General features: G+C 38.7%; 1 protein-coding gene across 3 annotated transcripts in view; it reads right to left on the bottom strand.

The window, feature by feature from the left end:
• Positions 1-13,782, bottom strand: part of ADAMTS20 (ADAM metallopeptidase with thrombospondin type 1 motif 20) — a 203,704-nt gene that overhangs the window by 117,929 nt on the left and 71,993 nt on the right. For all 3 annotated transcript variants that reach the window (XM_069584522.1, XM_069584523.1, XM_069584524.1), the window contains 3 exons: positions 12,950-13,096; positions 10,957-11,098; positions 7,419-7,523 (listed from right to left, as the gene is read on the bottom strand). In XM_069584522.1, the coding sequence (XP_069440623.1) occupies positions 7,419-7,523; positions 10,957-11,098; positions 12,950-13,096 (394 nt within the window). The remainder of the gene's footprint in view (positions 1-7,418; positions 7,524-10,956; positions 11,099-12,949; positions 13,097-13,782) is intronic.

Raw genomic sequence — 13,782 nt, 5'->3', positions numbered from 1 at the left:
CAGGGTGCGTACGGGCTCTCATTGCAGTGACTTTCTTGTCGTAGAGCACAGGCTCTAGGCAAGCAGGCTCAGCTGCCCTACGGCATGTGGATTCTTTCCTGACCAGGGATCAAGCTATGTCCCTGCATTGGCAGGAGGATTCTTAACCACTGGACCACCAGAGAAGCCCTGTTCTATTTTTAATTGTGGAAAAAGTCACACAACAAAATGTACTCCCATAGCCGTTTGTAAGTGTAGAGTTCAGTGGCATTAAGAACATTCACATTGCTGTGCAACCATCACACAGAACTCTTTGTCTTCCCAAATGGAAACTCTGCACCCATTAAACCTGGCAACCACCATTCTACCGTGTCTATGAATTCAACTGCTCTGTATATCTCACGTAACTGAAATCACACAGTATTTGCCTTTCTGCATACATGCTAAGTCACTTCGGTCATATCCGATTCTATGCGACCCTATAGACTGTAGCCCGCCAGGCTCCTCTATCCATGGGATTCTCTAGGCAAGAATACTGGAGTGGGTTGCCATGCCCTTCTCCAGGGGGTTTTTCCCAAACCAGAGATCAAACCCTGTCTCTTAAGTCTCCTGCATTAGCAGGCAGGTTCTTTACCACTAGGGCCACCTGGGAAGCCCATTTGTCTTTCTAGGACTGGCTTCTTTCACTTCGCAATATGTCCTGAAAGTTAATCCATGTTCCACTATGTGTCAGAATTTCATTCCCCTACCAATTGAAAAATATTCCATTGTATGTACATATCACATTTTCTTTATGTACATATCCATGGATGGACACGGGTTGCTTCCACTTCTCAGCTATTGTGAATAACGCAATTCTTTTGGATATATACCCAGAAATTTTTGTGTTAGGTCACATGTTTCTATTTTTAATCTTTTTGAGGAACCACCATTTTGTTTTCCATAGAAAAAAATTGGCTCACACTTGGAATGGCTTTCTTCATTTCATTTTTACCATTTTATACAATAGCATGTTTATAAATGACCAGAAATATTAAAAAAAAAGAATACTAGTCCTTTACGAGAGATAGTTTGAGAAGTACTCCACTCATTCTTTTTAAACAAAAATATCAGATCTCATTTCCTTCACCAGTTATTGTCCTATGTTTCTGTGAAAGAGTTGTCTTTGTTCATGGTCTAACTCTCTCCATCTCTTCTCATTACCCGACTGCAGCCAGAGGCTTTCACATCCCACCTTCCACGAACCTGCTCATGTGACATCACCAATGGCCTCCAGGACACCATGACCAGGGGCTAGTTCTTAGTTTCTGCCTTCTTTGACTTATATGACATAGTAAGTGACAGAGCTAATCATTCTTCTTCTTTGATTCACTTTTTCTTCTCTTGGTTTCCAGGACTCTACACACTCTTGGTTTTCTTTTCTCTTTAATGATTTCTCTTTTGCAGTTTCTTCTTCTTTCTAACCTCTTAATGTCTCTGGGCTCAGACCATGGTCCTTTAGTCATCTGTTTCACTAATCACTCCCAGTCCAGATCTCTTTCCTGAACTCCAAACTCTATGGACAGCTGCTTCCTCATTTTCGTTTCAATGTCTAATAGCCACTTCAAGGATAACATATCCAAAGCTGAACCTGCCCCCTCAAAATCTGCTGAGTGGATCTCAGCTATCAGCCACACACATAGTCATCTTATCTCTTCCTCCTCTAATATTCCATAGCTAATACATTAGCAAATGCTCTGCTGCTGCTGCTGCTAAGTCACTTCAGTCGTGTCCGACTCTGTGTGACCCCATAGACGGCAGCCCACCAGGCTCCCCCATCCCTGGGATTCTCCAGGCAAGAACACTGGAGTGGGTTGCCATTTCCTTCTCCAATGCATGAAAGTGAAAAGTGAAAGTGAAGTCACTCAGTCGTGTCCGACTCTTCGTGACCCCATGGACTGGAGCCTACCAGGCTCCTCTGTCCATGGGATTTTCCAGACAAGAGTACTGGAGTGGGGTGCCATCGCCTTCTCCGAGCAAATGCTCTAGTTCCTTCAAAAACAAATATAAAGGTGACTTTTAATCATCACTTGATTTGAGCCACCAACATCTATTTTACTCCAACAGCTCCCCTGAGTACATCTCCTCCTTGTCTACTCTTGGCCCTTAGAGTTTAGTCTCAAGTTGTCAGAACAGCCATGATCCTTTTTTAATGTAGTTTAAAAATTAAGTCAAATTAGGTGACTCCTCTGTCAAGTCTTTCAATTATCTCACTTTGAGTAACACAAAATTCTCATAACACCTAAAAGATTTTCCAGTAACTCCCACACACATCTCTCTCTCTCTCTCTCTCTCTCTCTCTCTCTCTCTTCATTCCACTTCAGTCAAAATGTTATCTTTGCTCTTCCCTGAACACTCCAGGAAAATTCCAGATTTAGAAGTCTGGCTGTTCCCTTTGCCTGGAGCTCAACTCCCCTGCGATGTCCTCATAGCAAACTCCCTCACTTCCTTTAAAACAGCTCATTAGGCAACTTCCCATAAGATCACCCTTGACCATCATATTTTAAATTGCAATCTGTCCTCTCCTACCACACAACATCTAATCCCTTTTCTGCTCTATTTCTCTTATTCATGGTGCCATTATATTGTTTGTAATACTGCAGTATCCAACTAGAATATAAGCTCCAGGACAGGGGCAGGGATCTTTCCTCTTTTGTTCATTGATATATTCTGAGCACCTAGAATAGTATCTGACATGTAGGAGGCCCTTGACAAATTTTTGTTGAATGAATTAATCCTTGTAACCAAGATTATTAGCAGAAAAAAAAATGCTTTGTGCCCTCCATTAGCACAAATCATTTAATATGAGAAAGCCATATTAGAAGTGAACAAAAACAAAATCTCAAAATAGAACATACTGTGTGCATGTAAATTTTGTGGGCATCTTCCAGAAATGTTTAAATAATCCTGGCACGCTCCCTTTTTATTTATTTATTTCTGAGGGAACAGAGCATGAAAAAGAATGCTATGTTGTTCACCATGCAGTAAAATTAACTCATTGTCAGATGGGCTCAGCATGTCTACATGCAAACAGATTTACTACGAAAAGTGTTTAACAGACATCATCCATGTAAGATAGTCACAAGATAAAAGAACTAAAGGAAAAATTAAGGATATTTGTTTAACTTTCCTTGAATAACAGGAGCTCTTAATACTCAATATGGCTAATGCATAGAGGCTCACTATTTTCAGTTAATTTTTTTAAGGGAATTTATACCTCGTATGATTTACATTTTATGCCAAATGTCACCTCTACTTTTAATCTACATGGGTTTTAAAGTAGGTCTCGGTTATCTCACCATATTTACCTGGATTTCAACAAACCCATGCTTTCCATACTGTCTCATTGGGGAATTAGTTAAGGGAGCTAATGAAAAAAAAAGATGCTCAAAATTGTCAATACTTAGGATAATACAAGTCAAAATAAGAATTAAATTCTATTTTGTACCCCCTAGAATGGCTAAAAGTTTGTTAAGGCTAACAAAATAAACAATTGGCAAGGAATGCAGAATAATTCAAACTTTCTTATATTGGCTGGTGAGTCTAAAATGGTTCACATACTTTGGAAAATAGCTTGGTATTTTCTTATGAAGTTAAACACACACCTACCCTATAGCCTAACAATTTACTCAAGAGAAATACAAACATATGGCCACAAGAAGATTTATATAAGGATGTTCACAGTGGCTTTATACATAAAAGCCCCAAACTTGAAATGACCCAACTATCTATCAACAGAAAAGTGGTAAACAAATTATGGCACAGCTGAATTAAACTGCAACATAAAGGAAGAAGCATTGATGCACACAATGATATGAATAAAATTCAAAAACATCATGTTGAACAAAAGAAGCCTGACCCACTAGCTCCTAGCCAAGAGAGAGTATACTAGATAGCTTCATCTACTTTAAAATAAAGAACAGACAGGAGATGGGGCAAAGATAGTAGACCCCGAGCTCACCTCCTCCTAAGGACACACAAAAATTTTAACTATTTATAGAGCAACTATCAATGAGAGTGACCTGAAGACCAAAGAAAAGACTATAGCTAGAGATATAAAGAAGGAACCACAACAAGATGGGTAGGAGGGAACATAGTACAGTTAAGACCCACACCCCTGGATAGGCAACCCACAAATGAAAGAATAATTAGAATTGCAGAGGTTCTCTCCAAGGACCCAGAAGTCTAAACCTCACAGCAGGCTCCCCAGCCTGGGAGTCCTGCACCAGGAACACGAGCCTCACAGTGTTTGGCTTTGAATGCCAGCAAGGCTTACTTTCAGGAAAGTCAGAAAAATGTAGGAAACAGAGACTCCACTCTTAAAAGGCACACACACACACACACACACACACACACACACAAATCACATGCTTCAAGACCCAGAGAAGAAGCAGAAATTTCAAAGAAGCCTGGGTCAGACCCATTTGGAGAGCTTCCCAAAAAGAAAGAAAGCATCTGGGACTCACCCTGGTAACACAGAAGCTGACAGAAGGCATTTAGGGAGCTCATCCCACCACGAGGACACTGGTACTGGCAAGCACCACTTTCACTCCTGCTAACTTATTAGCATCAGGACCTGGCCCCACTCACTAGCTTGATGGCACATATCTTGGGTCACCCCATGCCAAGCAATTACCTGGGAGGGAACACAGACCCATCTTCCAGCCAGCCAATTTGCCATAGAACCCACTGAGGCCCCAGCCACTCCAAAAGCTGATCTTGCCCATCAGAGGGCCCAGGACCCAGGCCCAACCACTAGTGGGTCATCACTAACCCCAAGGTTCCAAGAGATTTGCAGCCAACCATCAGAGAAGATGCCACCCAACGGGGACAGGTACCAGCCCTTGTAACCCCTGGGCTCCAGCCATACCACCTGCTGGCCCACACTGACTCTAGGACCAGCAGGGCCCTGAAGCCAGGAACCCAGACCACACTCAGCCACCAGTGGACCAGCATCAGTCTTAGGGCTTCCTGGGCCTTAAGCTACCCACCAGGAAAATAACCCCAGCTCCAGGACATCCCAGGTAAACACGGACCCCAGAACCCAGCTCTATTCGCCATGGGCAACTACTAGCTCTGAGGCCAGATTCAGCCACTAGTGGGCAGGGGCAAGTGCCTGGACTCCCTGGACCCACAGACACCATCCCTGGGAGTACCAAGGCTCCATAGCCAGCTGTGTAAAGATCTGGCCCACCCATCAGCAGGCCATCAGCGGGCTGGCACTAGCTCTGGGACCTCTTGGGAACCTCAGCCAACTGCCCTGGAATCGAGGTCCAACCACCAATGAGCAAGCACCAAGACCAAGCCTCCACTGACCATGCAGCCAGCCACATCAGGACCCCATCAAATGTGCAAGTGGCCAGCAGTCTCCGCACAAGACAGAATCTGGCAACCAATAAGACCAAGAAGACTGAAATCATATCGAGCATCTTTTCTGACCACAGTCCTGTGAAACCTGAAATCAACTACAAGAAAAATTTGCAAAGAAAAAAAATAAGACACAGTGCGAAATCTAAACACTGTGCTACTAAACTACCAATAAGTCACACAGTAATTAAAAAAAAAAAACCTGGAGACAAATGAAAACACAACCATCTAAAATCTATGTAATGAAAGCAAACGCAGTTCTATGAGGAACATTTGTAGCGACACAAGCCTACCTCAGGAAAGAAGAAAAATCTCAAGTAAACCTTATACCAAAAGGAACTAGAATTAAAAGGACAAATGAAACTTGGTGTTGGTAGAAGGAAAGAAATTATAAAGGTCAGAAAGAGAAGAAATTAATAAAATAGATACAAAAAAAAAGAATAGAAAAGATCAAAGAAACTAAGAGCTGATATTTGAAATGATAAACAAAATTTATTATTTAGATCCATCAAGAAAATAAGAGAAGGCTAAAATCTCGTGGCTCAGTGGTAAAGAATCTGCCTGCAATGGAGGAGATATGGTTCAATCCCTGGGTCAGGAAGATCCCCTGAAGCAAGGGATGGCAACCTGCTCCAGTATTTTTGCCTAGGAAATCCCATGGACAGAGGAGCCTGGCAGGCTGCAGTCAATAGGGTCTCACAGAGTCAGACATGACTGAAGCGACTTAGCGGCAGCAAATCAATGAAATAAAAAATGAAAAAGAAGTTACAATTGACACCACAGAAACACAAAGGATCCTAGGAGATTACGATGAACAATTACATGCCAATAAAATGGACAACCTGGAAGAAGTGGATAAATTCCTAGAAATGTACAATTTTACCTGATTGAATCAGGAAGAAAATGTAAAAATACCAGTTTATGAAGTTCACTAGTAATGAAACTGAATCAATAATTTTTAAAACTCTTGAAAGTCCAGAGCCAGATGGTTTCCCAAGTGAATTCTAACAAACATTTAGAGAAGAGTAACACCTATTTTTCTGAAAGTGTGAAAGCCACTCAGTCACGTCTGACTCTTCGCAACCCCATGGACCATACAAGTCCATGGAATTCTCTAGGCCAGAATACTGGAGTGGATAACCTTTCCCTTCCCCAGGGGACTTCCCAACCCAGGGATTGAACCCAGGTCTCCCACATTGCAGGCAGACTCTTTACCAGCTGAGCCACCAGGGAATCCCATTCTTCTCAAACTATTCCAAAAAATTACAGAGGAAGGAATGCTCTGGAATTCATTCTACAAAGCCAGCATCACCCTGATAATGAAACCAGACGAAGGTATCACAAGAAGGAAAATTACAGACCAGTGTCACTGATGAACATAGACGCAAAAATCTTCAACAAAATATTAGCAAACTGAATTCAACAATACATTAAAAGGATCATACGCTATGATTAAGTGGGATGTATTGTTCAATATCCACAAATCAATATATGTAATAGATCACATTTCATTATCATGATGAACCCAGTCACTTCACATCTTGTTGGCAGATTTACATAAGTTTATCACTGATGCCAGAATGGAAAAGATGCAGTATGATTGACAGTTTGTCTTAGAGATACAATGTATTTAAAAACACTAAAACCAGTAAACTTAAAACTTTCATTTATATTTATCTGAGTTTTTAGGAGAAATGTATACAATGGTAAATCCTTAAATTTGGGAGTATTTCAGATATTTGCTGGAATACTTATAGCTAGATACATTTTTAATAACAAGAGTATAATATGTTTACTTAAGTAAATGTCCATGTAATTATGTTAACTATAATATCCATCTGCTTTATCTTGAAAAAAGGATAAAACTGAAATTCAAATTCACTTGAAAACATACATCAAACAAACACAGCAAAAACATTAATTCAACTAGCAGAAGAAAATATGATGGTGAATAATGAAGAGTGCTGAAACACAGAGCAATCACATCCTTGGATAATCTCTTGATACAAAACTCACCCTTCGAGAAAACCTACCATCCCAGGACCACAGTTTGTTCCGTCTGCCAGAGGCATGTGTTGAGTGCGACAGCCCTTGTGGACTCCTTCTGCGCTGGTACACCAGAGACGCCTGCATTGTTTCTGTGAGTAATAAAAGGCAGGCACACAAGAGTGAAAATAACACTACGACCACCAGATCAATTCAGTATCATGCACTGATTTATAAATTGATCCTAGATACTTCCTGGTTTCATGGTCAGAGCTGGAAATAATCAGTAATAATCTTTTACTACGGCTTCACTGATGGCTCAGACAGTAAAGAATCTGGTTGAATACGGGAGACCTGGGTTCGATCCCTGGGTCAGAAAGATCCCCTGGAGAAGGGAATGGCTACCCACTCCAGTATTCTGGCCTGGAAAATTCCATGGACAGAGGAACCTGATGGGCTACAGTCCGTGGAGTTGCAAAGAGTCAGACACGACTGAACAACTAACACAGATACACATAATAATCTTTACTCAGTCAGTCTTGGTCATCAATTCTCCTCTAAACACATAAAATGGCAACATTTAGTTTTTTAAAAATTGGATTACCATCAAACACTGAATAATGGAAAAGATGACTTGGAGCGAAGCATTCAAAATTACTGAGATACTTTTCTTTCTTTGCAAGACATTTTTCTAAAGGATTTTTTGTTGTTAAATGTTATTCACAAGGAGTTTCCAAAAGTCCCTTTTGATCCAACAGAGGAATGTATGAATAATGTGCATTGAACAACTGTATAATGTATATTGGTATCCTATTTTGTAAATATAATGCATACTTTCAATTTTTGAACATAGGGTTCTGAAGTTTTCACAAGATATGAAAACCCACAGAGGCTCACAGGAGCTATGGCCAAGATAATCCCTTTCTTTCTTTGAATTTAAATTCAAAGTTCATTCAGTATCCAAGTCAGTATGAAAAAAATATATTTTTTTATAAAAAATAATTGACATATATCTTCTCCTCTCCATAGTGGATATTTAAAGACATAAATAATTGTGATTTTAAATTTAAGATTTTAGGAATAATATGCACTATATGCAGTATGCTTTGCATGTCCCTGTGCTCATTGTTAAGTACATTTCATTTATTCATACATCCATTCATTCATTCATAAATCATTCATGTATTCACTCATTCAACAGTCCGTAAACATTTTTTTTGGCTCCTATTATATGGCAGATCTGAACTAAATCCTTGGAACATATCTTTATTTAAATGAATGAACAAGGCGAGATTCCTGGTTCAATCATCTTCACAGTCTAGTTGTAGTAAGCAATTTAGCAAAGGTCTGCACAGGATTGAAGAATATGAAATGAGTATTCTGCTTGGGAAAGTAAGGCATGGATTCACCAAAGTATTGACATTTATTAGAACTAAATCCTAAATTTACCCCCAAAAGAAGACAAAATCTTGGCTACAGAGTCAATAAAAATGTCCTCAACTTTTTCAGAGGTCACTGTTCATTCCAGTCCCAAAGAAAGGCAATGCCAAAGAATGCTCAAACTACTGCACAATTGCACTCAGCTCACACACTAGTAAAGTAATGCTTAAAATTCTCCAAGCCAGGCTTCAGCAATACGTGAACTGTGAACTTCCAGATGCTCAAGCTGGTTTTAGAAAAGGCAGAGAGGAACCAGAGATCAATATGCCAACATCTGCTGGATCATCGAAAAACCAAGAGAGTTCCAGAAAAAAACATCTATTTCTGCTTTATTGACTCTGCCAAAGCCTGTGACTGTGTGGATCACAATAAACTGTGGAAAATTCTGAAAGAGATGGGACTACCAGACCACCTGAACTGCCTCCTGAGAAATCTGTATGCAGGTCAGGAAGCAACTGTTATAACTGGACATGGAACAACAGACTGGTTCCAAATAGGAAAAGGAGTACGTCAAGGCTGTTTATTGTCACCCTGCTTATTTAACTTATATGCAGAGTACATCATGAGAAACACTGGGCTGCAGGAAGCACAAGCTGGAATCAAGATTGCCGGGAGAAATATCAATAACCTCAGATATGCAGATGACACCACCCTAATGGCAGAAAGTGAAGAAAGACTAAAGAACCTCTTGATGAGAGTGAAAGAGGAGAGTGAAAAAGTTGGCTTAAAGCTCAACATTCAGAAAACGAAGATCATGGCATCTGGTCCCATCACTTCATGGGAAATAGATGGGGAAACAGTGGAAACAGTGGCTGATTTTGTTTTTCTGGGCTCCAAAATCACTGCAGATGGTGATTGCAGCCAGTAAATTAAAAGATGCTTACTCCTTGGAAGGAACGTTGTGACCAATCTAGACAGCATATTAAAGAGCAGAGATATTACTTTGCCAACAAAGGTCTGTCTAGTCAAGTCTATGGTTTTTCCAGTGGTCATATATGGATATGAGAGTTGGACTATAAAGGAAGCTGAGCACTGAAGAATAGATGCTTTTGAACTGTGGTGTTGGAGAAGACTCTTGAGAGTCCTTTGGACTGCGAGGAGATCCAACCAGTCCATCCTAAAGGAGATCAGTCCTGGGTGTTCATTGGAGGGACTGATGCTAAAGCTGAAACTCCAATACTTTGGCCACCTGATGCGAAGAGCTGACACATTTGAAAAAACCGTGACTATGGGAAAGATTGATGGCAAGAGGAGAAGGCTAGAACAGAGGATGAGATGGTTGGATGGCATTGCCGACTCAATGGACATGAGTTTGGGTGGACTTCAGGAGTTGGTGATGGATAGGGAGGCCTGGTGTGCTGCATTTCATGGGGTCGCAAAGAGTCGGACATGACTAAGTGACTGAACTGAACTGAACCTATGAAAAATCCTTGAAACCAATTATAAAGTAATGATTAAAGAAAATTAAACAACAGGCTCCAAATTTCATTCCTTTGTATTCAAATCTGTATACAGTAAAATATAGTCTATGAAATTCTTGGGGTCTTTAATACAATTCATTATTAAAGCGCTTGTATTATCTCTCCCACCCACAAAACAACATCATTTGAAAATAACTATTTGAATGCTGTTAATTTTCATTAACCTGGATATTTCATAGGATTTTGTGAGAGTTAAAGATAATTTTTAAGTAACTAACAAAGTGAAAGTGAAAGTTAATCACTCAGTTGTGACTAACAAAGAGTGACTCTTTGCAACCACATAGACTATAGTCATCCAGGCTCCTCTGTCCATGGGATTCTCCATGCAAGAATACTGGAGTAGGTAGGCATTCCCTTCTCTTGGGGATCTTCCCAACCCAGGAGTCGAGCCTGGGTCTCCCACATTGCAGGCAGATTCTTTACCATCTGAGCCACCAGGGAAAGCCCATCTAAAATAGCACCTGGCGAATAATAAGTATTCAATAAATTATAGTTTCCCTTTTTTTTAAAAACCTCTTTCTGACAAACACCAAATTTTTCTAATATTTAAAAATCAAGATAAGTTCAGCATACTACCTGTCCAAGAGAATAAAGTACATTTTGAAATATATCTTAACTACAACTTTATGGTAGTTTTCAAACAAAAGAACATAATTTTCCTTACTAAATAGGGACACACTTGTGATCCAGGACCAAACATAAGCTCACATTGCTTGTTTACATCATACATTAATCCAGGAAGCTGTGAAGACAGATCGTATATTCTTCCATTTGGTTTGTCAAGGAGGCATTCCCCATGACCGGTGCTGCAACGACAGGGAACAAAATATTGTGAATACACATGGATGTATTTAAGTAGAAGATTCTTTACCACATTTTTCTGTAGCTCTGCACTTTCAAAGAGAACATCAGTATTTTTTCATAATTTAAAAACCAACTCACATCAAAGTCAATAAGAAAATCTCACAGTTTATAAAGGACTTATTCTATGTGTTTGTTCTCATTTAATCCCCACAACTGCCTTAAAGGTAAAATTTTTTTAAGAATAATGAAAAATAAACAAAAATGCATCGAATATAATGTTTAAAACATGCATTCCTAATGTTGATCACACTACACTTTTGGTCTGCTTTGCTATCCAACAGGAATTCCCTATATCTAATTCCAAGCTGTCAAAATGTAAAAAGTAACATTTTCAGATCATCCGAGAAAGTTCGTTTATAGTCGACAACAAAATAAAGGAATTTCAGAGTGCTATGCTGTCTCTGTCTCAAACAGAGTTTCTTAGAAAAAGAATATAATGCAGAGTAAACAATGCCAGCTTTGGGACTTTGCATTTGAGTGTCACTACTTTCCGAATTGCATGCTGTGGCCAAGTTAGTTAGTCTCCCTGGGTCTGAGACTTCTCAACTGCAAATTGAGAGTAGAAATGGCTGCTTTGCAAGTTGCTATTAAATGCATTAAATAATAACTTTAAAGGAGTTTTCAAAATAGTAGATAGTGGCAAAAATGTGTATTTGCTACTCCTAGTTTGTCAAGTAATATATAGTATATAGATAACTGTGAAAATGTTCAGCCATTCCAATTCAGTTAAAAGCAACCATTTGTTCAATTTGAAATAATTAGAAGAAATATTTTGGGGAGAATTTTTTACTGGCTAGAGGGCACAATAAATTTTGCCCCAAAAAAAAACTGAACATGTAACTTTTAAAATACCCATTGGCAAGAATCATATCACCCCCTTCTAAAAATAAGCATACCTACTGGTATTTTTAATCAGTGCTTCAGCCAGCAATCAAACAAAGCCATATGCCACCATGTACAGATCAGCAACTATGTGTTGTGCTTTTAAATCAAGTTCCCATACAAGGATAAATAATCACTGTTAATTATAATTAAGGGATACATTTATAAATATATATTCCAAAAGATGGTTTCGTTCATTCCCATAGTTCTCATAGAGGTAGGTAAGTGAAACTGTATAAATTAGTGATTAGAATATGTAGTAGAAAAAATCAAACAATATTGTGTTTACACCAAAAGATTACCTGGAAAGAGTTTGGCCTTGCTTTTAGAACAAGTTTCAATAACTAGGATAGAAACACCATTTGGATAAGTTGGGAAGCAGAGAAATGTAGGAGATGAAGAGGCAAGGCTAGAACAATCTGAATCTGAGCTAGCAATCGCCTCCAAAGGATAGGTAAATCCAGAGACTCCATACCTCTTTAGAGAACTATTTGGAATATTCATAATTTGACTTCAGCTATTCTCTGTCCTTCAAGGACACCTCAAACTTGAGCCACTCAAACTCCTCTCAAAATATTACTTAGCAGCTTCTGAAGAAATTTTAATACACAAGGAAGCTTTGATTCCCATTAAGCATCTCCCTAAGTAGGAGTTTTTATCATAACAGGAACCCAAATTAAAAAAAAAATGATAGCTCTGAATTAAATCCCCCACCAAAAAAAATATATAGTTAAGAATGAAATAATAAAACTCTTTGTCTTTAAACATCCATTTGTACAGTGGAAGCAAACTTAAATTTAAGCAATAAAAAACTCAACAGAGATTGAACTCTTCTAAAAGAACACACGTTTCAAACTTTATAATCTAATAAATGTTCAATTATGTAACTAAAGTAACACGAAATCACTTACTCTAGGAATTCAGTGATATATTTCTGACTACATTTTGACCAGGTCCAAGGACTTGTGTGGTAATTTAAAGTTGGAGCCATGACATGATACTGATGTTTAATTCCAGTTTCCTTACATTTAAAACTATCATCGTGTGGAACATTAAATCTAAAAATAAAAATAAACACTTAAAAAAGAATAATGAAATGTATACAACATTAGAAACAGATCTCTTATTTTATAATATAATCTAAAATGTAGACCAATCTGATTATATCAGGATTTATACTCTTGATCTCTTCATAAAGTACTGAAATGCTAGGGTTACCTTCATGTTTAGAAGCACATTGTGTTCAAGAAATAGTAGATTATAACGCTGATCAGTAGCACAGTCTGTTGCTTTGGTATATGAATTTCAACAATCAAATTATTTGGATTCTGGCTCACCTCATCACAATATCAACACAGCATTCACATAAAACAATTATAATTTCTAACATCCATACCCGAGGCAATGTGTGTGGAAAGATTAGGCAAAGGCTCCACCACAGTAACTTCCAGACTACTGACTATCACTACAGAATTAAAAAACAAAAAAACTTCTTTAATTCTTAATTCCATATCACTTTATGCTTTCCACCTATTTCACATGAAACAGCTTAACTGCTCTTTCTGCTTTATAATCATATGCGATGACTGATAGAACTGGAATAATAAAAATATTCCCAAATGGCAACCAAATCTTTACAAGGGCAATGACATTAAATGGTTAGCTGGTCAGCAACAGATTCTACATATTTTTTGAGGATCCCAGTAAAAACTACATTTAGAAGGGATAATGAAACCACTTGATT

This window comes from Ovis canadensis, chromosome 3 (genome assembly GCF_042477335.2).
Source record: "Ovis canadensis isolate MfBH-ARS-UI-01 breed Bighorn chromosome 3, ARS-UI_OviCan_v2, whole genome shotgun sequence".
Classification (NCBI taxonomy): Eukaryota; Metazoa; Chordata; class Mammalia; order Artiodactyla; family Bovidae; genus Ovis; species Ovis canadensis.
The sequence above is the reverse complement of the archived record's forward strand: the minus strand, read 5'-3'. Positions and strand labels throughout refer to the sequence as shown.